A 26,433-nucleotide genomic window follows, 5' to 3' on the forward strand; every position below is an offset into this window, starting at 1 on the left:
CTTTTGAATTCCCTTCCCGTTCTGCCAGAGCTATTTATTGGAGTGGGCAGGCGACGCGTGGGTCCCTCCTCCTGTGTCTTTCTGACTCCTCTGGGGTTTTGAAAGTGAGGAGGGCGAGCCAGCAAAGGGCCTGGCTCAGAACTGAGAATGGGTCGGGTCGGTGTCACTCACACCCTCCCTCCCTCTCTCCTTCACTCACTCACACACTCACTCACTCACTCACTCACTCACTCACCCACCCACTCACCCACCCACCCACTCAACCCACTCGCCCACTCCCTCTCTCCCTCCCTCCCTCCCTTCCTTCCTCCCTCCCTCCCTCCCTCACTCACTCACTCACTCACCCACTCACTCATTCACTTCAATCCATGAGCAATTTCTGTGCAAACAGGGAAGGGGAAGTTCCAGCTCTCAGTGCTCATAGGAAGTGCTCCGGGCACCTTGAGTAGAAAGAGAGGCGACTGCCACAGCAAAGCCCGCCATCTGCTCACTGTGCCATCTCCCTGGTCTTCAATGCCCGCTGAATAAAAGCAAGCATAGCACTGTATAGCACTGTGGTCCTGTTGCTCATCGATTTGCTCGAGCGGGCACCAGTAACGTCTCCATGGTGAGACTTGTTGTGACTGTTTTTGGCATACCGAATATGCCACAGGGAGCTTGCCAGGCTCTGCCGTACACGTAGGATACTCTCGGTAGCTTGCCGGGCTCTCCGAGAGGGACGGAGGAATCGAATCCAGGTCGGCCGCATGCAAGGCAAACACCGGGCCACTGTGCTATCGCTCCAGCCGATGTATGTATTTATGAATATATTTTAGGGGGACTGGGGTGGCGCTCAGGGCCCCCCAGGGTAATGTCCGGCTTTGCTCAGGGGATGTCACTGGAGTCTGGGGTTCAAATTCGGGTCCCAGACAGCTCTGTTCTGCATGTGTTCCCCCCCCACGGAGCGGGTGCTCCCTACGCCGAGGCCCCGGGCTGTGAGCTTTCTCGCTCACCTGACACCTGCTGAGCACCCGTAGGTGCCGGGGCCCACTCTGGAAAGAGGAGTCCCAGCCTCCTGGAGTCTGAAAGCGAACGGGAGAGGAGAGACGGCCGGAAGCCCTGGCTGAACCTCATAGACAGGTTCTCAGAAACTGCAGCTTGGGCCGGAGCGACAGTCCAGCAGGGAGGGCATTGGCCTGGCACGCGGCTGACCTGGGTCCGATCCCCGGCATCCCCTGGGGTCCCCTGAGCACCGCCACCGGGAGAGAGTCCTGAGTGCAGAGCCAGGAGGAAGCCCTGGGCATCGCGGGGGGTGTGGCTCCAAGACCTAAACACAAAGGAAATGCGGCTCAAGCAGGGAGATGTCAAGTCCTAAAAACAAGTTCTCCGTAACATCCCGGATGGGTTCAATGCTGGCTCATGCGTGTGTGTGTGTGTGTGTGTGTGTGTGTGTGTGAGTCCCTGTTCTAAAAACAAGTTCTCTATAACATCACTGATGGGTTCAATGCTGGCTCACACGCGTACACACACGTGTGTGTGTGTGTGTGTGTGTGTGAGTGTGTATGTGTGTTTGTGTGTGTGTGTGAGTCCCTGTTCTAAAAACAAGTTCTCTATAACATCACTGATGGGTTCAATGCTGGCGCACGCGCATACACACACGTGTGTGTGTGTGTGTGTGTGTGTGTGTGTGTGTGTGTGTGTGTGTGTCCCTGTCCTTTTCTCATCCGTGCTAAATGGCATCCTGCAGGGGCCAAGTTGTCCACAGGCAGGAACCGGGAGTCTCTGATATGATAATCACAGGATAATTAAGTGGGAAGGCCCCGAGGCCGTCCTTGCGGGGGCGTTTGTGGTCCACGGCCAGCAGCAGCGCTTACAAGGTGCGAGAGAAGCAAAGCGTCCCACAGGCTGTGAGAGCGTGGCCAGGGAGGGTCACTGTGACAGATGTGGGGGCGCGGGGGTGGGGGTGGGCGGAGACTGCACCAGCCACAAGTACAAAGGCCCCGAGTGAGCCGCTTAGATGGCGGAACAGCAAGGAGCCTGTGTCCCTCCCGGGCTGCCGGGCGGGTTAAACACCAGGATAATCCGTCCGAAAGGCCACATTCATAACACGGCAGGTTCCCTGCTCGCCGGGGCGCAGGCCGCGATTCCCCCGGGGAGGGGGGGCACCGAGGAGACTGGGGTGGGCAGCAGAGCCCGAGGCAGGACTCTGAGCCTCTGCTAATGAATGGGCCGGTCTCTGCCAGGCGCGGGCAGAGCCACGGGCTGTCCTGTAGGGGGGCGGCTACCACTGAGATTCACGGGGGGGGGGGGGGAGGGGGGAACAGGAGGATGGGGGAGATGGAGTTCGGCTTGGTGTCGGGTCAGAGCAATTGACAGGAAACGTGCAAAAATGACTCAGGGTTCGAGCTTTTTAAATTTTTTTTTGGCTTTTTGGGTCACACCCAACCATGCTCAGGGGTTCCTCCTGGCTCTGCACTCAGGAATGACTCCTCCTGGTGGTGCTCAGGGAACCCTATGGGATGCTGGGAATCGAACCCGGGTTGGCAGCATGCAAGGCAAACGCCCTCCCCGCTGTGCTATCGTTCCAGCACCCCCCCCCTTTATATTTTTTCTTTTTGGGTCACACCCGGAGATGCACAGGGGTTCCTCCTGGCTCATGCACTCAGGAATTACTCCTGGCGGTGCTCAGGGGACCATATGGGATGCTGGGAATCAAACCCTGGTTGGCCGAGTGCAAGGCAAAGTCCCGCCCCATCTCCCCCTCAACCCACCCCCCCTCCCCGTGAACTTTCCCAGCATTCACTAGGGCGGGAAAGAAGGGAAGGGGTGGGAGATGAACTCTGAAAGTCTCCTCTTAAGGATCTCACCCCTGCAGGGTGAAATTCCTTTTCCCTCCCCCCCCCCCCCCCCGCCACCCAACCCCTTTCAAGAAACTCATTTTGGCTTCTGGGGAGCAAGGGGAACTGTGGGGAAGGGGACCCTGGAACCAGATCCTGAGGAGTGTTGGAAATCATGGGTCCTGGGGGAGGCGGGGGGTGGGGAGCTCAGATCGTGAAGGAAATTGTTCTTTTCCTTAGGCTGGCTTCTGAGGGAATGCAAGGGGCTGATTATTGCATCTTTTCTAAACCAATTATGCATCTCTTTAAAGATCACCAGACTGGGGCTGGAGCGATAGCACAGCAGGGAGGGCGTTTGCCTTGCACGCGGCCGACCAGGGTTCGATTCCCAGCATCCCATAGGGTCCCCTGAGCACCGCCAGGAGTAATTCCTGAGTGCAGAGCCAGGAAAAACCCCCTGAGCATCGCCAGGTGTGACCCAAAAAACAAAACAAAACAAAAAAAAATCACCGGACTCTGCACCTGAGCTCAGCTGGTAAGTATGTTTTGCATGCCGGAGGCCTGGGTTCTATCCCCAGCATTGCACAGTGCCCAAGCACCATCAGGGAAACACCTCTGAGCACTGAGCCAGGAGTCACCTCCGAGCACTGCCAAACAACAACAACAAAAAATAACGATCACCGGAATCTGGGTTTGAACTGAATTCCATAGAATGTTCTCCTTCTGGTGGGGAATGGGGCGGGGCTGGCAGGAGGGATACCGGGAACATTGGTGGCGGAGAATGGGCGCTGGTGGAGGGATGGGCAGACGATCACTGTGTGGCTGAAATGCAAACACGAACGTTCCTAAGTTTGTAACTGTAACTCACGGTGATTCACTAATAAAAAAATTTTTTTAAAAAAGAATATTCTCTCTCCCAGCGTTTTCCTCTGCTCTCCCTCACCCAGGCCGCTGGGCTCTCTGCTGCCTTTGCCTCCCCTTATGCCTCCCCACCATCTGGAAGCCCTGGGGTTGTCACCGTCCCCCCCTGCTCGGGGGGGATTCCCGCTGCCGATTCTCCAGCTGGTGTCTGCTTCTATAGGAGGAGGACAGACAGGACCCCCAGATGCACCTGAAGACTGCTGCAGCAAAACGTGTGCCCGCCCGTGCCAACGGATGCAAACTGGTGCCAACATGTGCCAGTCCATGCCAACTGCTGCCATCCCATGCCAACTGGTGCCAACAGATGCTAACTGGTACCGGTCCATGCCAACCAGTGTCAGCCAATGCCAACCAGTGTCAGATTGTGCCAAGACATGCCAGCCTTGCCAACAAATGCCAGTGAGGTCAAGTTTGTACCAGCCCATGCCAAGAGATGCCAAACTGTGGCAGTTGATGCCAATCCACCAACCGTGCCCACCTATGCCAACCCATGTCAATGTGAGCCGAAACCACCCTGCGCCCATCAAGAATAGCCCGTGCCCACCTGTGCCAGCAAAAGTGCCATCTCAGGTCTGGCATGGACTGGCCTTTCGAGCTTGCTCAGTGAAAGTCGGTGACGGACAGTCCAGGGCCATTTATAAGGGTCCGAGAGGTTTTATTTCCTCTTTTTGGTTTCTTGGGCCACACCTGGAGGTGCTCAGGGCTTACTCCTGGTGGTTACCAACTTACTCCTGGCTCTGTGCTCAGGGCTCACTCCTGGTGGTTACCAACTTGCAAGATAAGAGCCCTGTGCTATCGCTCCAGTCCCCTACCCGGGTCTGAAGGGGCCACAGGGGTCCAGCTCTGTGTGCTGGCAAGAGGCTGCACGCTGCCATTGTTCTCTCTCTCTCTCTCTTCTCTCCTCTCTTTCTCCCCCCTCTCCCTCTCTCTCCTCTTACTCTCCCCTCTCCTCTCCCTCTCCCTCCCTCCCTCCCTCCTTCCCCCTCTCCTCTCTCTCTCCCTCTTTGCCATTATTCTGTCTCTCTCTTCTCTCACTCCTCTTCTCTCCTCTCTTTCTCCCCCTCTATCCCTCTCTCTCCTCTTTCTCTCCCCCTCTCCTCTCCCTCTCCTCCTCCCTCCCTCCCTCCCTCCCTCCCTCCCTCCCTCCCTCCCTCCCTCCCTCCCTCCCTCCCTCCCTCCCTCCCTCTCCTCTTTGTCTCCCCTTCTCCTCTCCCTCTCCTTCTCCCTCCCTCCCTCCCCCTCTCTCTCCTCTCTCTCTCCCTCTCTGCCATTATTCTCTCTCTCTTCTCTCTCTCCTCTCCTCTCTTTCTCCCCCTCTCTCCCTCTCTCTCCTCTTTCTCTCCCCCTCTCCTTCCCCTCCCTCCCTCTCTCTCTCTCCCTCTCTCCCTCCCTCCCCCCTCTCCTCTTCTCTCCTCTCTTTCTCCCCTGCTCTCTCAGCCCCAGGTGACCGACGCCCCAGGGCTTCAGGGCTCAGCTCAGGGCAGACGTTCAGAGTTTCTATTTCCACCAGTAAGAGCTGGGAGAGCGACTGGCAGAACAGCACACAGGTAGGGCGCTTGCCCTGCATGTAGCCAACCCGGTTCTATCCCCAGCATACCATATGCCCGCCTCCCCCCGCCCCCTGCCCCCCTGACCCCCTGCCATCAGTGCCCCCAGGAGTGATCCCTGAGCCGTGGCGTGAGGTCCCACAGTTCTGCATCTCACCACTCTCATTGCAGATTTTATGCCGGTTGGTTTTAGTGGGGAGGGTGGGCATCAAAGTGGGGTGTGAAACTTTTGTTTTTTTTGGTTGGTTTTGGGGCCACACGTGGCAGTGCCCAGGGCTTGCTCCTGGTTCCGTGCGCAGGGACCACAAGGGGCAGATTCAGGGGACCACGTGGGGTGCTGGGGCTGGATGGAACCGGGCTCAGCTGCATGCAAGGTGAACACTCTCACCTCACCCTATCTCTCTGGCCTCCTTATGTGAAGCTTGAAAAATAAAATGGGCCAAAAAAAAAAGGTCTCCCCCCAACACACAACGGGGGGTCAGGAGGTAAGGGCTTGGAGCCGCATCAGGGGCACTGTGGCCTTTCCCGTGGTGTCACACGCGCACACACACATGCACACACACATGCATGCACGCACATACACACATGCACACACACATGCACTCACGCACACAAGCACACACACAAGTGCATGCACAAATGCACATAAGCACACACGAATTATTTTTGGAGGGGTCCCACCCGAGAAAATGCTTAGGTGGTTTCCGGCTTGGTGCTTGGGGGTGATCCCCGTGCTCCCGCAGGCAAAGCACGTGCTCCGCCCCCCGGGCTCTCTTCCCAGCAAGGTCCCAGCCGGGGAACCTCAAATACACGTTCTCTCTCCTGGCGAGCCCGGGGAGAAGAGAGATCTTCTAGAAGAGTCTAGGGTGCCAGAGAAGCTTGCTATCCTTTCAGAAGGCGGCCGGGAGGACCGGCTAGCAGCTCCAATTAATTACAGCCCCCCCCACCCAGGGCCGGTGTGGGGGGCCTGCGCGTGGCTGCCTGGCTGGTACTTCAGAGGACCCAGCACGGCGGTGCCCCAGGCTTGCCCGCGGGTGCGTTTGAACAGGACGCGACCCTCTGTGTCGGGAGAGGAGGCTCAGTGCAGAGACAGGACAGGAACAGAGACAGCGAGAGGGAGCAGGGCGCCGGGCATCCTCGGCTGCTTCTCTCTGGGCCCTGGCGGAGTTCTGCTTGTGAGAGCATCCCAGCGGCCTCGACAGAGGAGAGAGCTGACGGCCTCAAGAGCAGCTCCTGCTCTAGACGACCCAGCTCCTGGCTTACCCCACTGGCAGAGGGGAAACCTCAAAGTCCGGAGCTTCGGCTATCACTTAAACACACACACACACACACACATGCACGCACTCACACACACATGCATGCACGCATGCACACATGCGCGCACACACACTGCATGCACGCAATACACATATGCATGCACGCAATACACATATGCATGCACGCACACAAGCACACATACAAGTGCATGCACACACATGCATGCACATATGCACATAAGCACACACATGCACACACATGCACGCACGCACGCACACACATACGCATACACACATGCACACACGCACACAAACACATGTACATAAGCACACACATGCACACACACGCATGCACGCACATACACACATATGCACACATGCACACGCGCACACGCACACAAAGTGCATGCACACACATGCATGCACACATACACACAAGCACACACACGTGCATGCACACACATACACACATAAGCACACACACACACATAAGCACACACACATGCATGTATGCATGCATACACACCATTGTGCCAGAGACAGTACAGCAGGTAGGGTGTTAGCCTTGCATGCGGCCAACCCCGGTTTAATCCCCTGGTGCTCCATGTGACCCTCCCAGGGAGTGACCTCCTTTGAAACAAAATTATTTACTTTTTAATTGAGTCACAGTGAGATAGTTATAGAGTTGGTCATGCTCCATCACCCATCCCTTCACTAGTGTGCATTTCCCATCAGCAACGGTCGCAGCTTCCCTCCTGCCCCTCTCACCCCATCTCTCTATGGCAGGTGATTTTCTCCTCTCTCTCTGTCTCTGTGTCTCTGTCTCTCTCTGTGTCTCTGTCTCTCTCTTTCCTATTGGGCATTATGGTTTGCAATACAGATACTGAAAGGTTATCACGTCTATCTCTTTACCTACTTTCAACACTCAGTTCCTGTCCAGCGCGATCATTTCCAACTACTACTGTCACACGGTCCCTTCTCTACCCTAACTGCCCTGCGAGGCCCCCTCCTAGCCCCCCACACTTGTGGCGAGCTTAGCAGCGACCTCTGAGTGCAGAGCCAGGAGTGAGCTTTCAACACAGCTCACTTGTGGGACCCTCAACTTTTAAAAATAAAGCCAAACAAACAAAACTAGAAGACACATAAAAATTTTTTTTTTTCAAAGTTACCATGTGCCGAACAGGAAATGGATAGAAGCGACCGAGTGTTTCCTGCTGGTCAGGCAGTCTCCCTGCCCCGAATCCTGCGGGCGAACCTGGGAGTGGGGACTGGTACTCTCGTAAGGACAATCGTGCTCTCCCGTCGCCGCGACCCACCCAAGGCGTCTCTGGAGCACATGTTGTGAAGAAAACTGGGGTTTGGACTCCAAGCCCGATGCAGGCAGGTCGGCAGGGTCCTCCTTAATGAGTGCTCGGGAGGTAATAAAACCAAGATGGGTTTTGAAGGAGTTACGAAGCAGCTCAAAGCATTACTTCCACATCCACTTTATAGACCTGGAAACTGAGGCCCGGTAAGACTCTCACAGGCACCAGTGTTGGCTTAGCAGAAGCCTGGACGCCTGTCGGGGAGGGCAAACTTCAGCAGAGACAAAGAACTGTGATAAGGACATGAAGTCGGCCCGCCAACAATTTCAAGTCTTTCCCCTTGTCTATGCCATAGCATAACAACGAATGCTTCTCTGGCTAGAAGACCCCTGTGGGGGCAGACGGGGAGAAAAGCAGCTCTGCAAAGGTTAGGCGTGAGCCTGTCCGTTCTGGGGGTGGCCTGCATCTCCACCTGAGACGTGGACCCTTAGCGCTGTTCCCTCCCTTAGAATCTATCTCTAAAGGAAACTCTTTGACTTCACTCTCCTCCTGAGACTCTTTTCTGTAAGGACAAGGCAACGGACTTGAAAAGCTTGCATGACATTTAGGACCGGCTTTCCTGCAAAGAGCAATTCCTCACTCTCTTTCTGAGAACCCGAGAAGGGGACTCAGGTATCACCGTTATCACTGTCACTGTCATCCATCCCGTTGATCATCGATTTGCTCGAGCGGGCACCAGTCACGTCTCCATTTGTCCCAGCCCTGAGATTTTAGCAGCCTCTCCTGACTCGTCTTTCCCAACGATTGGAGGCTCTTCAGGGTCAGGGGAATGACACCGTTATTGTTACTCTATGTGGCATATCGAAGACGCCACAGGGGGGCTTGCCAGGCTCTGCCATGGTTCACTATACTCAAGACTATTAAACATAGGAATTGTGGGGGGGGGGGGGCTGGAGCAGGGAGGGCATTTGCCTTGCACGCGGCTGACGTGGGTTCGGTTCCCAGCATCCCATAGGGTCCCCTTAGCACCACCAGCAGTAATTCCTGAGTGCAGAGCCAGAAGTAACCCCTGTGCATTGCTGAGTGTGACCCCATATATATGTATGTATATATATATATATATATATATATATATATATATATATATATAGGGATTGGGGGCTGGATAATTTCCCACACCGTGCAGGAAAAATGTGGACTTCTGGTGCAGCCTGATGGCTGTCTCGTGACACTGGGGTGGTGTGAGGTCTTACTGTGTGTGCAGGGGCTCACTGCAAACTTTCATCCATCCTAGATTTTCCCAGGCTCTCCCTCGGTAGAGAGGGAAGTGGCAGCCTCCCTCCTCTCTCTTCCCCATGACACGTTAAGTCACCTGCAGCATGTACGCCTCTCCTCTTTCTCTCCCCCTCTCCTCCTCTCCTCTCCCTCTCCTTCCCCCTCCCTCCCTCCCTCCCTCCCTCCCTTCCTCCCTCTCCACCTCTAGCCTTTGAGCATTACGGTTTGCAATACAGACACTCAGGAGTTATGTTTGTTCCTTCACCTATTCAGCCCACAGTTCTTATCCAGAGCCATCATTTCTAACTATCTTTGTCCTAGTGGTCCCTATGTATTTATCCATTTCTGTATCCCAACTGCCTTCTCCCGCAGCACTTGAGACCAATCCTCCTGGCCCTTGTTCCTACTGTCCTTGGGTATTAGTCTCATAGGATGGTTTTTTAAATGAGTGCCATCATTCTATGTCTGTCTTCTCCTTCTGACTCATTTCGCTCAGCATGATACTCTCCATGTCAGCCACTTATAAGCGAATCTCATGACCTCACGTTCCTAACGGGAGAGAGTTATAGTGCAGTGGGTAGGGCGTTCACTTGGCATGCGGCCGACCCAGGTTCGATTCCTCTGCCCCTCTTGGAGAGCCTGGCAAGCTACCGAGAGTATCTCGCCTGCATGGCAGAGTCTGGCAAGCTGTCACTGTCACTGTCATCCCGTTGCTCATCATCGATTTGTTTGAGCGGGCACCAGTAACGTCTCTCATTGAGAGACTTATACGCACGGGTAGCTTGCCAGGCTCTGCCGCACGGGCTCGATACTCTTGGTAGCTTGCCGGGCTCTCCGAGAGGGTTGGAGGAATCGAACCCGTGGCATATTCGATATGCCAAAAAAACCAATAACAAGAAGTCTCACAATGGAGATGTTACTGGTGCCCGCTTGAGCAAATCGGTGAGCAACGGGATGACAGTGACAGTGACAGTGACACGTTCCTAACAGCTGCCTAGTATTCTATTGTGCAGATATACCAGTTTCTTGAACCAGTCGTCTGTTCTCAGGCCCTTGGGGTGCGTCCAGAGTCTGGCCATTGTGAACAGTTCTGCAGTGAACATAAAAATGTCTTTCAATGCAACCCAAGTTCAGTCTGAGCTGCTGTCTCATCAGTTCTGGTGACGGGGTTCGGGGGTGGGGTGGGAGGGCGAACTCTCACCCTTCCTTCTGAAGCGGCAGTTGGGAGAACAGGTCTCCGAGGCAAACACCCTCCGCGCGGTGCTATGGCTCTGACCCCAGGACCCTCACTCTTCTCTTGAATGTGCAAGACTTGGGACTCCAGGGACCCAAGGCTCAAAGGAGCATCACTGGAGCAGTCAGGCCTTGAAGCCTGTCTTCTCACTCACCCATCTGGGCTTTTTCTGGGCATGCTCGAAGTCCAACACAGGCAGATGAGGACTGAACTGACATTACCCCCCAGCCACCCCCCACCCCAAACCCGACCCCCTCCTGCCTGCCCTCCAGGGACACGGAGAGCTGAGGGATGAACAAACAGCTGCCAGTCTCTCTGCCTTACACCCCGGAGGGAAGTGGGGAGAGTGTCCCGGTCTTCCTGAGTCCAGGGTTTGGAAGCTGAACAGCTGTCTTTCAAAAAGGAGGACTTCAACCCTGAATAGGATGCACGGCGGGAAAAAGCACGCTGCAAATTGTGCAGTGGAGAGGGCGCTTGCCTTGTCCGTGTCCAACCCAGGTTCGAATCCCAACATCCCATAGGGTCCCCAGAGCACCACCAGGAGAGTGATTCCTGGGTGCAGAGCCAGGAGGAACCCCTTAGCATCGCTGGAAGTGGTCGAAAAGCAATAGCAAAATAAAAACCAGAACAAACTGCATTTGGCGTGGACGCCACTTGCAGAGTCCTTAGCGATGCCTGTTAGGCTCATCCGGTTCTATCCGTCCTCACACACCGGGGCTGCTCCTAGCCCGTGCTCCAAGGGCAGGAGGGATGGAGGCACGGGGGGGGGGAGGGGAGAAGCAGCTCGGCCAAGCTCACAAGTCTGAACAAACTGTGCTCCCAACCCGGGTAAGCCTCCGCTGCCTCGTACCACGCTTAAGGCTCAAGGTAAAACTTTGCTAGACATCCTGGGTGGTGGTGGTGGGGGGGCTGGCTTAGGAGACGCTGGGGTTGGGGGAGGGGAAGCTCCCTGCAGCAGGACTGACTGCTTCCGCCAGCAGTGGACAGGTGCGGTGGGCTCACCTACAGAGAGGCAGCCCAATCCAAGACTACAAACAACCGCCCCCCAAGCCCCACAGTGGGAGAGGGTGGCCCGTAAATCCCCACGGACATGTCCTTGACCTCTCAGCCTCTCTCCTATCGAGGTCTCCCTTCCGCCCTGGCTTCCTTCCCGTGACCTCCTTGTCCTACCGGATGGACCCCCGAGTCTCATACTCAGGGTCCTGACAGATGTGTTTCACACCCGTTGGTGCTCTTGGGATAATCTAGGTAAGGGGCTTGGTATATCTACAACACCCCCTCCCCAGGGGGATGCCAGCAAGTTGAGAAATGCCACATCAGCCACTGAGATACCGGTAGGCATCAGGTCATGGAAACGGAGCACGTGTGAAAGGGAACGCGCGCTAAATCCCGAACATCCGCAGGGAACCCGGAGTCCAGGCTGGAAACAGACAGAGGAGACACCATCGCTCCCGCGTTAGGACAAAATGGCTGAGGGTGACTGTCGAGACCCCGAAAAGTCAGCAGGACGTCCCTGGGATCAAGCACTCGGGGGTCTCTTAGGACAAAGGCTTGGGGAGCTGGCCACAGGCCCCCAAAACTCCAGAGCTGATTGGTCTGCCGCCACAGCACCGGAAGCTGGAAGACCACCCGCTTCTGACCCGCACTGCCCACTGAATGCCAAGCCAGCCCCCTTACCTGTGTTGTAGCCCCGTCCGAGGGCGGGCCACGGGCGGTGGTTTTTCCACAGGTTGCCCAGGTACCAGTCACTCTGGTTCTCCACCAGGCCCAGGACCTGCTGCCCTGCGGACAGAGAAAGTCAAGTTCAAATGCCAAGTCACATCACGGGGGTCTGTGAGCAACTGGGGCCAGGGTGTTGGCTCAGGAAAGAAATTCTCAGCCCTGAGCGTGTGGTCACTGGCAGTGCTTCTCAGGGCCCGGCTCTAAAGGACGTGCTCATTGGGGTCAATGTGGTGAAATGGTGAAGTCGCACCCTTAGAAGGTGAGTCTTTTGTGGGACGGGGAGCTGGAGAGAAGCCACATGCAGTGGTGCTCGGGGACTATTTCCAACTCTGGGGGTCCTCCTGGGAGTGCTCAGGGGGGACTATATGGTGTCAGGACGGAACCCAAGATCCATTTGTGCAAAGCAGATTCAACCCATTTAACACTTTCCTTGGCCCCTGTAAACCATTTTTTTAATAGTCCCTGATTTATTTTTTTTTATTTCATCAAAGAATTTTATAGCTTTGGTATCATGGTTAAAGTTTTTAGTTTGATGTACAAAGTCACTGCATCACCACCAAAATTGCCCATGATCCCCCCCGACTGTTTCTTAAAAAATTGTACTATTATGCTTTAGCTCCTCTGTTTACAGTATTGTAGACAATTATCGCTCCGATGCCCATACTTACCTCACCTCACCACCACCAACGTGCCCAAGACCCCTGCCCACCCAAATGTCCTAATGTTACTTTCAGTTCACCTCCTTATTCCTCCCCATACCCCCAAACCTGGCATTCTCAGTTTGATAATCCACGGTGAAGGGTTTTTCATATCCCAAACGATTCCTAATTCAATTTTTCTTTATCCCAACAATGAAAGAGTCATCTGGTATTTGTCCTTCTCCCCCTTAACTTATTTCACCAGACATGATGCCCTTCAGTTCCATCCAAGTTGCATCAAACGGCAAGATTTCGTCTCTTCTCACAGCTGTATAGTACTCCACAGGGTATAGACACCACACTTATATTCCTTATCTGCAGTGGACATTTGGGTTGTTCCCATATCCTGGTTATTGCACGGATGAACTCCGATGTGCCTATATCTTTTCTAATGAATACGTTTGTGTGCTTGGAGGGTAGCTGTCGAGAAGTGGAATCATTGCATCATATGAACTGTGGGCAAAGCACATGCAATTACTCCTCTTACTCTTTCGAGGAGTCTCTGGACGGCTTCCCACATTCACCAGCAGACACTTACTGCCCTCATTTTATAGCCAAGTCATGGAGGCCTGCTCAGAGAAGTAAACTAACTTTCCCCGGGTCACTGGGCTCATCTATGATTATGAACCCCAGAACCCCACACCAGACCTTCCTGCATTCCTTAACTCTTCTTTTTTGGGGGGCCCTTTTGGGCCCCACTCCGTGCAGTACTCTACGTGGTGCTCAGGGACCATGCAGTGCTGTGGATAGAAGCATGAAACCTGAGTTTCACTGCTAAGCCATTTATTTTATTTTATTTATTTATTTTTTTCTTTTTGGGTCACACCCGGCGATGCACAGGGGTTACTCCTGGCCATTTATTTTAAAGACTGTTTTATTGCATCACTGTGAGATAGACCCTTCCAAAGCTGTTCATGATTAGGTTTCAGTCAGACAGTGCTCCAACACCCGTCCCTCCACCAGTGCACGTTTCCCAGCTCCAGTGTCCCCAGGTTCCCTCCCATCACCCCCAAACCCCACCCTCCTGCCTGCCTCTATGGCACGAACTTTGCTTCTCTCTCTCTCTCTCTCTCTCCATCCCTCCCTCTTTCTCTCTCTCTCAAATACAGATGCTGCAAGGTCATTTGGTATGACCCTTTACCTACTTTAACACTCAGTTCTTGTCCAGTGTGATCATTTCCAGGTATTATTGTTATACTGGTCCCTTCTCTATTTTACCTACCCTCTGCCACACACACACACACACACACACACACACTATGGTTGATTCCAACCACTGACCAGTCCTTCTAGCCCCTGTTCTTCTAATATATATAATATACACAATATCTTCATATATATGTGTGTATATACATACACACACACACACACACCACAAGTGAATGCAGTGATTCTATATCTGTCCACCATTTGTTTTCTTACCCCCACAATCCTAAACTCTTTCGACACGCAGTAGCCAACAGAATCCTCCATTGCTCGGATTCCCCACTTCCCACTGTCTATTCCCTTGCCAGTGTTCCGGGCCGAGGCTGGGACACTCCTCCATCAGAGAGGACACAAAGGCACTGGCCTCTGAGGCAGGGGCCCTGGGAGCTGGACCATCTCTCCCTGCGCTCCCTCCCCCACACTCAGTCTCAGCTACGCCTGCCTCCTCCTACATCCCATCCACGTGGGAGCATCTCCACATGGATACAGAGAGGAGTCGCTGCATCTCTGTTCCCAGAGATCAGCGTTAAGGTTGGCCCCTGGCCTGGGGAAACTTCAGCCTCTCGGGAGCACTGTTGTCTCAGCCCAGTTCTTAGGGCACTGAGATTCCACGGGCACGTGCTGGAGGGCGTCCTGAGGCTTCTATGCAGAGCAAACAGGGCGTCCAACCCTCCCATCCTGGGATACTGCTGGAATTATTCTACTTTGCTTGGGGCCCATACCCAGCGGTGCCCAGGGGCTACTCCTGGTATGATGCTCGGGGAACCACGAGGTGCCTGGGATGGAATCTGGGGTCTCGCATCCAAAGCATGGATGTGGTCCAGCCTTGGAGCAGTCTCTCTGGCTCTCTTGGAACTCTTATCCAAGCCACTTCACAGGGCTGGAGAAAGACCATACAGGGATTAAGGCCCTTTTCCCACGCGTGGCTGACTGAGTTCTATCTCCAACACCGCATACAGTGCCCCGAGCCTGCCAGGAGTGATCCCAGAGCACAGAGCCAGGAGTCAACCCTGAGCACTGCTGGGTGTGGCTCCCCCACCCTGCCCCCAAGAAAAAGCCACTTTTCAGATTGGAATCTACAGCTGACCTCTGACTGTGATTTGCAACGACTCCAATGGACACCATAACTCTGGATTCTCCATTTGTCTGGGCCTCAATTCTTTTACTTTTTGGACCATACCCAGTGTTAGGGACTGGAGCGATAGCACAGTGGGTAGGGCATTTGCCTTGCATGCGGCCGACCTGGGTTTGATTCCTCTGCCCCTCTCGGAGAGCCCAGCAAGCTACTGAGAGTATCCTGCCCGAAGGGCAGAGCCTGGCAAACTCCCCGTGGTGTATTCGATATGCCAAAAACAGTAATATCAGGTCTCACAATGGAGATGTTACTGGTGCCCGCTCGAACAAATCAATGAGCAACAGGAGGACAGTGCTACAGTGCTACAGTGTGATACCCAGTGTTAGGGTCCACGATTCTAACATAAGACACCCAAAAGGAGTCCAAAGATTTTATTAAAGAGAGTTGTTACCAATTCACTGGCAGGGCTGCACCCTATAGAAAAACGGTTGGGGTACGATCCCCTCGAACCACGGGGAAGGGCTTAAGTCGTCTAAAACCACTTCCTTGGCTGTCCACATTATTCTTTCTCCCTAACTGACCTGTAAGCTGATTGGTGAGTGCCTCCTGTGGGTGCCCCTTCGTTCGATTCTCTCCACACCTGGCTGACCACAAGGTTCCTTCTTTTTCTTGACTGGCTGGCACTCTCTGCAGGTATTGTGATTTTTTTTTGTTGTTTCCCAAGATGTGGTCCTGGGTTCATGCCCAGTTCAGCTGTCAGTTAAAGAATCATACAGACTAGCAAGATGACGCTCACAACTCAAATAGCTGCCCTTTGGTTCGTGTCGGAAATGGCTGCAAATGGTTCTAACACCAGCTGTGCGCTGGGATCCTTCTTGGTGGGCAGGTGGAGAGAGGGGTGAGGGCAGAGAACAGGACCATATGCAGTGCCAGGAATCAAACTCGGGTTGGATGGGCACAAGGAAGAGCCTTCCCCTCTGTGCTTTCTCTCCAGCCCTGAATGTGTTCCAAATGCTTCCCGCAGCTCCAGGGTTTTGTACGGACCTCGATGGGCAGTGTGTGAGGTTGGAGGACAGACCCACCTTTCATCGAAGGAAGAACTGTGGGCTCAGAAAGTGGGACTTGGTTCCAAACCTGCGGCAGCTTTGAGTCGTGGCTTTCGGCTGATCTCATTCAACCCAGGCCTCGGGGGACCCCCATCCTCCCGGTGTGGGCCCGGCTGAGAGATGAAGACGATTCCCACCAAACACACAGGAAGGAAACATGGTCTCTTGTCTCTCCCGGGGCACTGTGCTAGGTGACAGAGGAACCCCCCCCCCCCCCCCCGTGTGATGACAGTGACCCAGAATGACGGCGTGCAGCTTGGCTGTAATTTATTTGATCAGTTCATGGAGCGCCTGCTTAAATCATCATCCCAGCACAAATACATAAATTAGAGGCACTGGCAAAAATGCCACCACTCAGTTGGTCATTGTATATAGGATCATATCCAAAGGGTTGTAGAAACCCTCAGGGAAAGGAAACACCCCCCCCAAAAAAAGAGATCACCCATTCTGGAAGTTTCCGGGGTCAATCAAGCCCAAGGCCTCACAGTTGGGTTGTGCGTGTGACATAATGAGATTAGAAAGCCCGATGGTGCCTCTCTCCACAAGATTTCTGGGTGCCTGAGTCCTGAGGATGTCGGGGAGAGAGCTCCCCATGTTATCCGCATGCAGGGCGGAACACTGCAAGTGGGGCGCTGTGGTTTGTGGTTCTTAATGTCCAGCTTAGAAAATATGAAGTACACTGTTGTCGGGTGATCCTTCATGTAGGGAAGAGGGGACTCAGAATATTAGTCTTTACTTTCTGCAAGTCCAGATTCTGCATCTTGGCATTCCACCCTGGTCTTTATTTTGTCCTGGCAGTTAACTTTAAAAAAAATGTTGGAAATGAGGAAATGAGCAATGGAAAGTAAATGATCTAGCAACTGCCCCTGGCAGTAGGCTTGATTGGTGGTGAGAAATTTTGAGCAAAACATAATGCCCCAAATTAGAGACAGCGTACTGGAGAAATTGTCTGCCATAGAGGCAGGGTGAGGACTGAGATGGGGGTGGTGGAACATGTGCACTGGTGGAGGGATGGGTGTTCCATCATTGGACGGCTGAACCTCAAACATGAAAGCTTTGTGACTCTACCTCACAGTGACACAATTAAAAAAAAAAGTAATGTGGAGTTCATGCCCAATTCAACCAGGTTAATCAACGGCTAAACAAATAGCAGTGCTCCTATGTTATTAAAAAAAAATGTTTGGACTGCGTATGGTGGTGCTCTGGGCTCATTCCCAGAGGGGCCCTGAGGACCATGTGCAGTGCTGAGGTACTGGGACCGGCCAGGTGCAAGCTAAGTGTCCTACCTGCTGTATAAAAGCTCCCCAGACCACATTTTTGCCACCAGCCATAATGGATTCCATCAAATGGAAACGTACTTTTGGGGGTGGGTGTTCTCACCACCATGTTCTCTTCGTGAGGTTCTTGCTTGGGGCTGGGGGATTGCCCTTGCTCTCTGTCCATCATTACCTTCCCCTTAGTGGGGGAGGGAATCTCCAGCAAGGAACCATCTAGGATGGACCCCCTGTTTATGAGCTACCACTTTACTTTCTCCCCCGCATTCTATAGCCTCTTCCTCGTGCTTCCTCCCAGTCCTTTCTGTTCTCTGTGGATTGAGGCTGGGGTGACATTCAGAGCCACACCTCATCCATCAATATCTACCAATACCGATACTTTATCCATCAATACTGGGACCTCATGCATCAATATCCATCAATACTGGTACCTCATGCACCAATATCCATCAATATCGGGACCTCATGACTGAAGTTATGAACAGCTTTGTAACTGTATCTCACAGTGATGCAAGAAAAGGAATTACACTTTATAAAAAGGAAAAAGGAAAAATTAAAAAAAAACACAGATGAAGAGACAGCGAGTAGATAATGGATGTTGAAATGAACAGATGAGTGGAGGAATACGCTCGTGGAATATAACATCTCAGACCTATCTGGAACTGCTGACGTGTCCATATGGGGGTGGAGGTGGATGTGTCTAATTAGTTAATCCCCGTGATTTAAAAGCCCAGGAATGTCGGAGATCTAGCTCTGATCTAAGGTGCTTTCAACCACTGCATCCCCCTCCCAGCCCCCAGGAAAGTCTTTGGATTCGCAGAGAGATGACTTCTGCTAATACCCAGTGAGCTGTGCTTATATCAGCGAGTGAATAAGAAGCACTAAAGCCAGGGGCTGTCCTGAGGAGCAGCAGAGAAGGCAACGATGCCCTCTCAACCTCCTGTTTATCCTAATAAGCTATTTTAGAAAAGGGAAGCCTTGAATAGTATGATTCTATGCATGTGTGAGTGCAGGAGAGCTATAATAAGGGAAACACACAGTATCGCATGCATTACCATTTACCGAACACCGTGGAAGAACTGCTCCACGCCCCCAGATGCCCCCAGCCTGTGCGTATAGAATAACAAAAACATTTCCCGAGAAGATGAAACGCAAAAAAGTGTATTACCACCACCCTGAAGGGCTTGAAAAGAGACTTTCCTTGGTGTGCGTGCCTGTGTCTAGTTCTCTGCTGTGTCCTCATCTCAGCTCCAGCTCAGTGCACCCCGGGATCGCTGAAGCCGATCTGAGCTTCCAAGTGATGACTAAGAAGTTCAGTGATTACTCTAGAACCGCCTGCCCGTTCTGTGGAAGCCCGGAGAAAGGGTGCGAGGTGTGTAAGCATACGCTGCCGGCACCAGGCAGAGACCCCGCTCCTCCACAAACTCCGTACCCGAGTCTTTATTCTGTGTCTCCGTTCCTTCAAGTCCGTCTCCTCTTTCTTCCCTTACACCTGAACGTCACACTCAGCAGGATTCAGTTCTCACTCTCTCACACTCGGTCCGTGAGTGCAGTGAACTACCCGGAGTGTCACTTTCCACCTTGATGGGATGGCAAAGGGATCTATTTCTGGGACCTTCAAGACAGAGCCGAAACTATCCTGAGTTTATGTGACCTATCCTTGAGACAGAATCCGTGGACTTTACAAGAAAGGTCTTTCCGGATCCCACATTCACCGCGGGAGGGAATGCAAACTGGCCCAGTCTCTGTGGAAAATGGCGTGGTGATTTCTCAAAAAAAAAAAAAAAAAAGCAAAACAAAAAAAAAGCAGAGCAACTGCACTAGCCATCTGTTCCACTCCCGGGGTTCATTTCTCTCAAGAACAGAGAAACATCCACTTGCGAAGGAAGAAGCACATCTGTGTACATCGCAGTGCTATTTACCAAAGTCAAGATGCGCAAACAGCCCTCGTGCCCCGATGGCCATTGCGTGGATCAAGAAGCTGGACTCCATACCCACGTGGACCGGCACTCGGCTCTAAGCAAAGATCAAGTCTTGCCTTTTGCCACGAGGTGGGTGGAGTTGGAGGAGGGGGTCCCCCTAAGTCAGATAAGAAGGCAGAAGACAAATATTGGCTGATCCCGCTCAAATCTGGGATACAGAGTAACGAAGCAGGGGAACAGAACGTGTCCAGTGAAAACAAACCCTCAGGCTGACCCCGGACCTGGGGTTCCCACGGGGACTGGCCGGGGCGGAAGGGGCTCAGTGGACAGTGGTAGAGAGAATACCGGCAGTCTGGAGCTGGGTGCGGTGGAGAAACGTTACCCCTTACATATAAAAACATTTGCCCTCTGACAGACCTGTGTATTTCCTCTTTTTACTGTGACAACAACAACAAACATGAAACAAAAACCAAAGAGTCTTTGAATCAATCGCTCCGTTTCTTCTTCATAAAGCACACCCCCCTGCGTGAACTGCGCGCTCAGGTCGTCCTAAAAGGGGGAAAGTCATCCGCCCTTCCTGACCTGTACCTCTGAGATAACCCCCTGCAAGGAGGAGGAGGAGGAGGAGGAGGAGGAGGAGGAGGAGGAGGAGGAGGAGGAGGAGGACTTGGGTTCCAGAAGGGAAACTGAGGCTGAATGCTAAAGACAAAGCAAGACGGATGCCTCTGAGATGACCCCCTGGGAGGAGGAGGAGGAGGAAGAGGAGGAGGAGGAGGAGGAGGAGGATGAGGAGGAGGAGGAGGAGGAGGAGGAGGAGGACTCAGGTTCCAGAAGGGAAACTGAGGTTGAATTCTAAAGACAAAGCAAGACGGATGCCTCTGAGATGACCCCCTGGGAGGAGGAGGAGGAGGAGGAGGACGATGACGACGACGACGACGACAACTCAGGTTCCAGAAGGGAAACTGAGGCTGAATGCTGAAGACAAAGCAAGATGGATGCCACTTATTGTAAAGCAAGACCGGAAGTCACTGGGGGGTTTCGCCAAAGTGTGGCAGAGCTGCCTCCCTGGGGAGAAGCACTGGTGGACGTCTCCAGGGTGGACAGCCAGGGATGCTTGGATCCCACCGGGGCCGCCCCCGTGACATTGAATGAGGAGGCCCAGGGAGACTGCTCCAAAGACGGGGTCCATACCCATGTGGACCACCACTCAGCTCCACGCAGGGATCAGGTCTTGTCTTACCGACGCAATATGGGTGGGACTGTGGGGGCGGAGGGTCCCCACTGAGTCAGATAAGTAAGAAGGAGGAAGACAAATATTGGCCGATCTCACTCACATCTGGGACACAGAGCAACAAAGCAGGGGATGGGAAAGCGTCCGATGAAAGCAAATCCTTAGACGGACCCAGAGTCGGGATTGGGACTCTAAGGCCTTGCTACAAGAGGCCCCGAGTTCAAGCCCCGTGCGGCCCACCAAAAACATGATTCCCCGTGGGGTTGCGTTGCCAGGTCTACGGATGGTACTGTCTGAGCTGGACATCCAAGGACGGCCTGGAGTGGCCTGCAGAGGCCCTGGACAGTGCTGGGGAAGGTCCCTCTCTTTCCAAGAGCGATCTCTCCACGCCCTCATTTCCTGGCGAGCCTGTAGCAGCAACACCGCAATTCTTTTTTAACTTAAAATTTTTTTTTTATTAGCGAATCACCGTGGGGTATAGTGACAGACTTACAAACTGTCGTGTTTGCATTTCAGTCATACAATGATTATCTACCCATCCCTCCACTGGTGCCCGTTCTCCTCCACCCAGATTCCCAATATCCCTCCCACCACCCCACCCTCTCCCCCACCTCCCCACCCCACTTCTGCGGCAGGGCATTCCCTTTTGTTCTCTCTCCTTTTGGGTGTTGTAAGTGTGCAAGAGAGATATTGCGCAGCCGTTGTGTTCGGTCTACCGTCTACTTTCAACACCGAAGTTCTAAACGCTTCCTTCTCTTTCCGTCAGCCCTTCACGTCCCTAGCCCTTCATTTTCTTCCCCATCACCGCAGTGCAGGCTTTTCTGGACAGGCTCATCCGCAGAATCCCAATCACGCAGCGGGCGGCCATCCACGTCTGACCTCCGGTCTCTGAAACTCGGCCGGGTGGGCCCGTGCATTCAGATCAGGTTCCTTCTGGCAGCTGAACGGTCTGCCAAGGCATGCACAGCCCCCACGGGACAGCCAAGGGTTCTGTCAAATCGAGGACCCCAGTCGAGGCGGGGCTGGGAGTCCGGGCGGGGAGCGAGGGTGGTATTTACGTACACGAGGCTGGTGAAGAAGAAGGGCAAGAGGAACCTGGATCTGTGTCCAGCTAGTGATGAAATGGAAGGAGAGGCCGGACTTTGCCAAGGTGATATCACGTGTTCGGGTTCTGAGGGCATCGCCAGCGGTCCCCAGCACCAGTGTACGTAATCCTTCTCCATGTCAAACCCACAGCCGCGCATTCTAACGGCCACGCCTGTGCTCCCACTGCTTCTTCAGACTCCCCGCCCCCATCCCTGACTCGGCAGATGCTCCCCTGATGATGATGTCGGTCCCTGACTTCCTCCACACTCTGGAGGGATAATCCCGGGCTCTGGAAGACTCTCTCCATCCAGAAGAGAAATCAACACTGATCTTTTAATATTTTAAATTTGCTTTTTTGGGTCACACCTGGAGATGCACAGGGGTTGCTCTTGGCTCTGCACTCGGGAGTTACCCCTGGCCGTGCTTGAGGGACCCTATGGGATGAGGGGGACTGAACTCGGGTCGGCCGCGTGCAAGGCAGACACCCTCCCTGTTGGACTATGTCTCTGGCCCGCAATACTGTTCTCGAGTCGCTGTAATATGCCGGTGGCCCACTTTGGAAGGAAAGCAGAGCCTCGAACGCCATCCCGAGGGCTCGTGGAGAAGCCGGGGCCACTGGGATTGAAGGCCTGTCTTCCTGCTGTGTGTCTGGACAAACTCCTGCAAGACCCCCCCAGACCCCTTGGATACTGGCAAACCTGATGTTGCTTCGCCACAAAGCTGCAGTGCCCAGGGGAAAGTTCTGGGCCCAACTCTCAGTTTGGATGATGAGCAAATGGAAGAAGAAGAAAAGAAGCCCATGAGCCAGGCAAGGGGGCGCCCGATGCTGCGGCTTCTGGGTTATCCTGGTCACCCCTAAGTCCACATTCACTAAAGGGTCACATCTGAAAGGGACTGAAAAACAGTCATTGAGGGTTGCCCAGAAAAATCTCAAGAGGGAAAGTGGGGGGGTGCCATTTTTTAAATTTTATTTTTATGAGATATTTTTATAATTTTATTTTTATTGTCTAGTTCTCCCTCTTGGAGAACTCGGCAAGCTACCGAGAGTATCCTGCCTGCACAGCAGAGCCTGGCAAGCTCCCCGTGGTGTATTCATATGCCAAACACAGTAACAAGGATGGGCCTCATTTCCCTGACCCTGAAAGAGCCTCCAATGCGGCACCGTTGGGAAGGACGAGTAAAGAGAGGCTGCTAAAATCTCAGGGCGAGGATGAATGGAGACATTACTGGCGCCTGCTCGAGCAAATAGATGAACAACAGGATGACAGTGATACAGTGATTTTTATAAAGTTGTTCATAGTCCTGTGCCCTTGGAGCTTCCTGTCTCTTCTTGCCGAATGAGGCAAAGAAAATCCCCTTGCAGGTTATTGCCAAAACTAGAGATAACCAAGCACAGAAATGGTCTAGCCTGGTGCTAGGTACTTAAGAGCTGCTCAATAAAAGAGCTGGAATTTTGTGCTTGGTATTAATTCTTTTATTCTTTGGTGGGGGGGAGTTCCAGGGGGCAGTGCTCAGGGGCTTGCTTGGGGATCACTTGTGGCGGTTCTTAAGGGACCTTGGGGTGTTGGGAGTTGAAACAGGATATCCTGCCTGCAAAGCCAGCACGGGACCCACTGAGCTCTCTCTCCTGGCCCTAACTGTGATCCCCCCACCGCCCACTCGGAGTTCCTCTCCATGAGCTCTTCACACACGTGTGTGTGTGTGTGTGTGTGTGTGTGTGTGTCTTTTGTAGGTCCAAGAAAAGCAAAGTCAAACAAAGCTGCTTCCCCCCTCTTGTTTCTGGGTTTATCTCAGCTGTGCCACGTCACCCTGGCCCAGCACTCAGGGGGGATCACTCCTGGCACTCCTGGAAGTCACTGAATGATCCTATGCAGTGAATAGAACTGCACAGAACGGGGGTTGGAGGTGTGCAAATGCCTTAAACCTTGTACTCTCTCCCTCTCTCTCTCTCTCTCTCTCTCTCTCTCTCTCTCTCTCTCTCTCTCTCTGTCTCTCTGTCTCTCTGTCTCTGTCTCTGTCTCTCTCTCTCTGTCTCTCTCTCTCGGTACCAAACAGAGCTGTACTGAGAGCACAAGGATTTGGCGTCACTCAGCCGTGCGAGAGTACCTTCCCCCTGCCGAGATGCACCTCTGTGCAGACTCCTCCTTCCCCTGCCAGTCCAAGGAGAAATGCATTGATCTGGGGGGCCACTGTCCGCAGCCAACCCCAAATGAAACCAGAAAGACAGGAGGGCAAGTTTCTGCTCCGTCTGCAGGACTGAGCACGTGGCAGGTGTGTGACGGGGTCCTGGCACTTGCTGGCCACTCTCTTCCCACTTGCCAGGGCAAAGTGCCATGAACTTATGCCCACAACTGAGAAGGTCTTTGGGTCTCTAGAGGGGTCGGAAGGATTTTCAGATATAGGGGGAGCCTCGTATGTGGAAGAGTTTACACCCCGTAAGGTTTACTCTGGCCCTCGGAGGAGGAGAGGGACTTTAAAAAAGAGTGAAAGGCAATTTCCTCTGCTAGCCAGCCTTCCCTGATGTCCTGGGCCAAATTTAGCACGCCCGCTGAGCTTCCATCATTTCTGGACCACGTCTTAATTATAATCATTATCTCTCATTACTGGCCATTGGGATCTTCTGGGGAACTTCCCCCTCTCCCCGGTACACATACTTGGCCCCCATTCCAGGACATTCTCCTTTGCTAGGTCTGGACTTGGCCCGGGGAGTTTGGATTTTTTTTTTTTTTAAAAGCTCCCTAGGGCTGGAGTGATAGCATAGTGGGTAGGGCGTTTGCCTTGCATTCGGCTGACCCAGGTTCGATTCCCAGCATCCCATATGGTCCCCTGAGCACCGCCAGGGGTAATTCCTGAGTGCAGAGCCAGGAGTGACCCCTGTGCATCACCGGGTGTGACCCAAAAAAGAAAAAAAAAAAAGCTCCCTATGGGAGCATAGTTAGGTGGAGGATAACAATCTGAAAGATAAAACAGTATCTTGGGACATAACATCCAGAAGGGCTTGATTCAAATAATTAATGCGCCCGTGTGTGTGTGTGTGTGTGTGTGTGTGTGTGTGTGTGTGTGTGTAAGAGAAGCAAAGTGGAGACAAGAACCTAAGGTGAACTTTTGTGGGTATTTTTTGTTTGTTTTGGGTCACACCCGCGGTGCTCAGGACTTACTCCTCGCTCTGCATTCACAAATCACTCCCAGCGGGGCTTGGAGGGCCATCTGTGGTGCCGGGGATCGAATCTGGGTGGGCCACATGAAGGCGAGAGCCCTACCCACTGTACTATTGTTTTTAGATTATTTTTTTCTTTTGCTTTTTGGATCACACCTGGCGATGCACAGAAGTTACTCCTGGCTCTGCACTCAGGAATTACCCCTGGCGGTGCTGGGATTCGAACCTGCGTCAGCCGCGTGCAAGGCCAATGCCCTCCCCGCTGTGCTATCGCTTTAGTCCCGCCCACTGTACTATCGTTAGAAAGCCCATGACAAGAAAAAGAGACAGATGAGAACGATGGACAGGCAGCCTGGGGAACCATGCCGAAAGCCAGGATTGGCCCTGAAATCATAACCGTGCTGGTCAAGGTAGCTGAAAGAATCAGGTGTGCTGAAGAAGGGGCCGCCTCTCGTGGGAATCTGCCTCGCTTGCCCTCTGGGGCTAGGTCACAAGCAGTGCTAAAGGGCCCGGGGACAGAGCTCAGTGGCTGCAGAACTTGCTCTGTGCTTTGCATACAGGAGACCCAGGCTGGGTATCTGGCTCTGCCTGTTCCTGGGAGGACGCCCTCCCTCCCCCCGCCCCCACCCCTCCGCCAACCTCCCCCGACCCAAACACACCAAATCCTGAGACAGAGATCTTTGCAGAGAATTCTGAAATAATTTCAGAGTTAGCTTATTGTAGTCATTATTACAATAATGATTACTGTATTCATTATTGCCCATCCTCTGATGGTTTGACGGGCGCCAGACTTTGTGACTCTTGCTTTTGAGCTGAAAACTACCGTGAACATGTGATGTTTGGTGAAAGCCAAGAGAAACGTCCTGTTCTAGTTCACAGTCCACCCCCCACGCCAAACTCTCCAAGAGTTCTATCTCTGTCTGTCTGTCTGTCTGTCTGTCTGTCTGTCTGTCTGTCTGTCTGTCTCTCTCTCTCTCTCTCTCTCTCTCTCTCTCACACACACACACACACACACACGACAAAATCTATCAGATACCAAAAGATGGATCACTGGAATTACACAAAGGACACAAGGAAGATCAAAGATATTTAGTAACAGAAAATTGGGGGCTAGAGAGAGGCACTCGCCTTGCACGTGGCCCACCTGAGTTCCACCCCCGGCCCTGCCTATGGTCCCCCACAACTCACCAGGAGTGACCACGGAGTGCAGAGCCAGGAGTAAGCCCTGAGGACTGCCAGGTGTGACTCCAAAGCCAAAAATCCAAAAATAACACCCCCCTCCAAAAAAGAAAAAAAAAGAAAGAAAAGAAAAGAAAAAACAACAACAGGAAATTGGTGTTGTTTTAAATAAGGGTCCAAATTCATGTTCTTTCCACACAAAAAAGCTAGAATCCAATCCCTCTCCTGTGAAATCATGCATTTCGGGGAAATGCTTTGGAAAGACAGAACGGAGGCCTGTGACTTCTGAATTTTAGGAGCACAACCTTCAACTACCTCCTCTCTCTCCTGTTCCTCCCCCACCCCGCCCCAGCACCCCCCATGCACGCTGGAGAGGCCCGAGAAGGGAAGGCCCAGAACCCAGAGCAGGCGCCAACTCGACATT

General features: G+C 53.2%; 1 protein-coding gene across 1 annotated transcript in view; it reads right to left on the reverse strand.

Moving 5' to 3' along the window:
• LARGE1 (LARGE xylosyl- and glucuronyltransferase 1) overlaps positions 1-26,433 on the reverse strand; it is a 531,600-nt gene that overhangs the window by 77,294 nt on the left and 427,873 nt on the right. Inside the window, exon 7 of the mRNA XM_055141751.1 lies at positions 12,031-12,135. Coding sequence (XP_054997726.1) covers positions 12,031-12,135 — 105 coding nt within the window. The remainder of the gene's footprint in view (positions 1-12,030; positions 12,136-26,433) is intronic.

The sequence above is a fragment of the Sorex araneus genome, chromosome 6, assembly GCF_027595985.1.
Source record: "Sorex araneus isolate mSorAra2 chromosome 6, mSorAra2.pri, whole genome shotgun sequence".
NCBI lineage: Eukaryota > Metazoa > Chordata > Mammalia > Eulipotyphla > Soricidae > Sorex > Sorex araneus.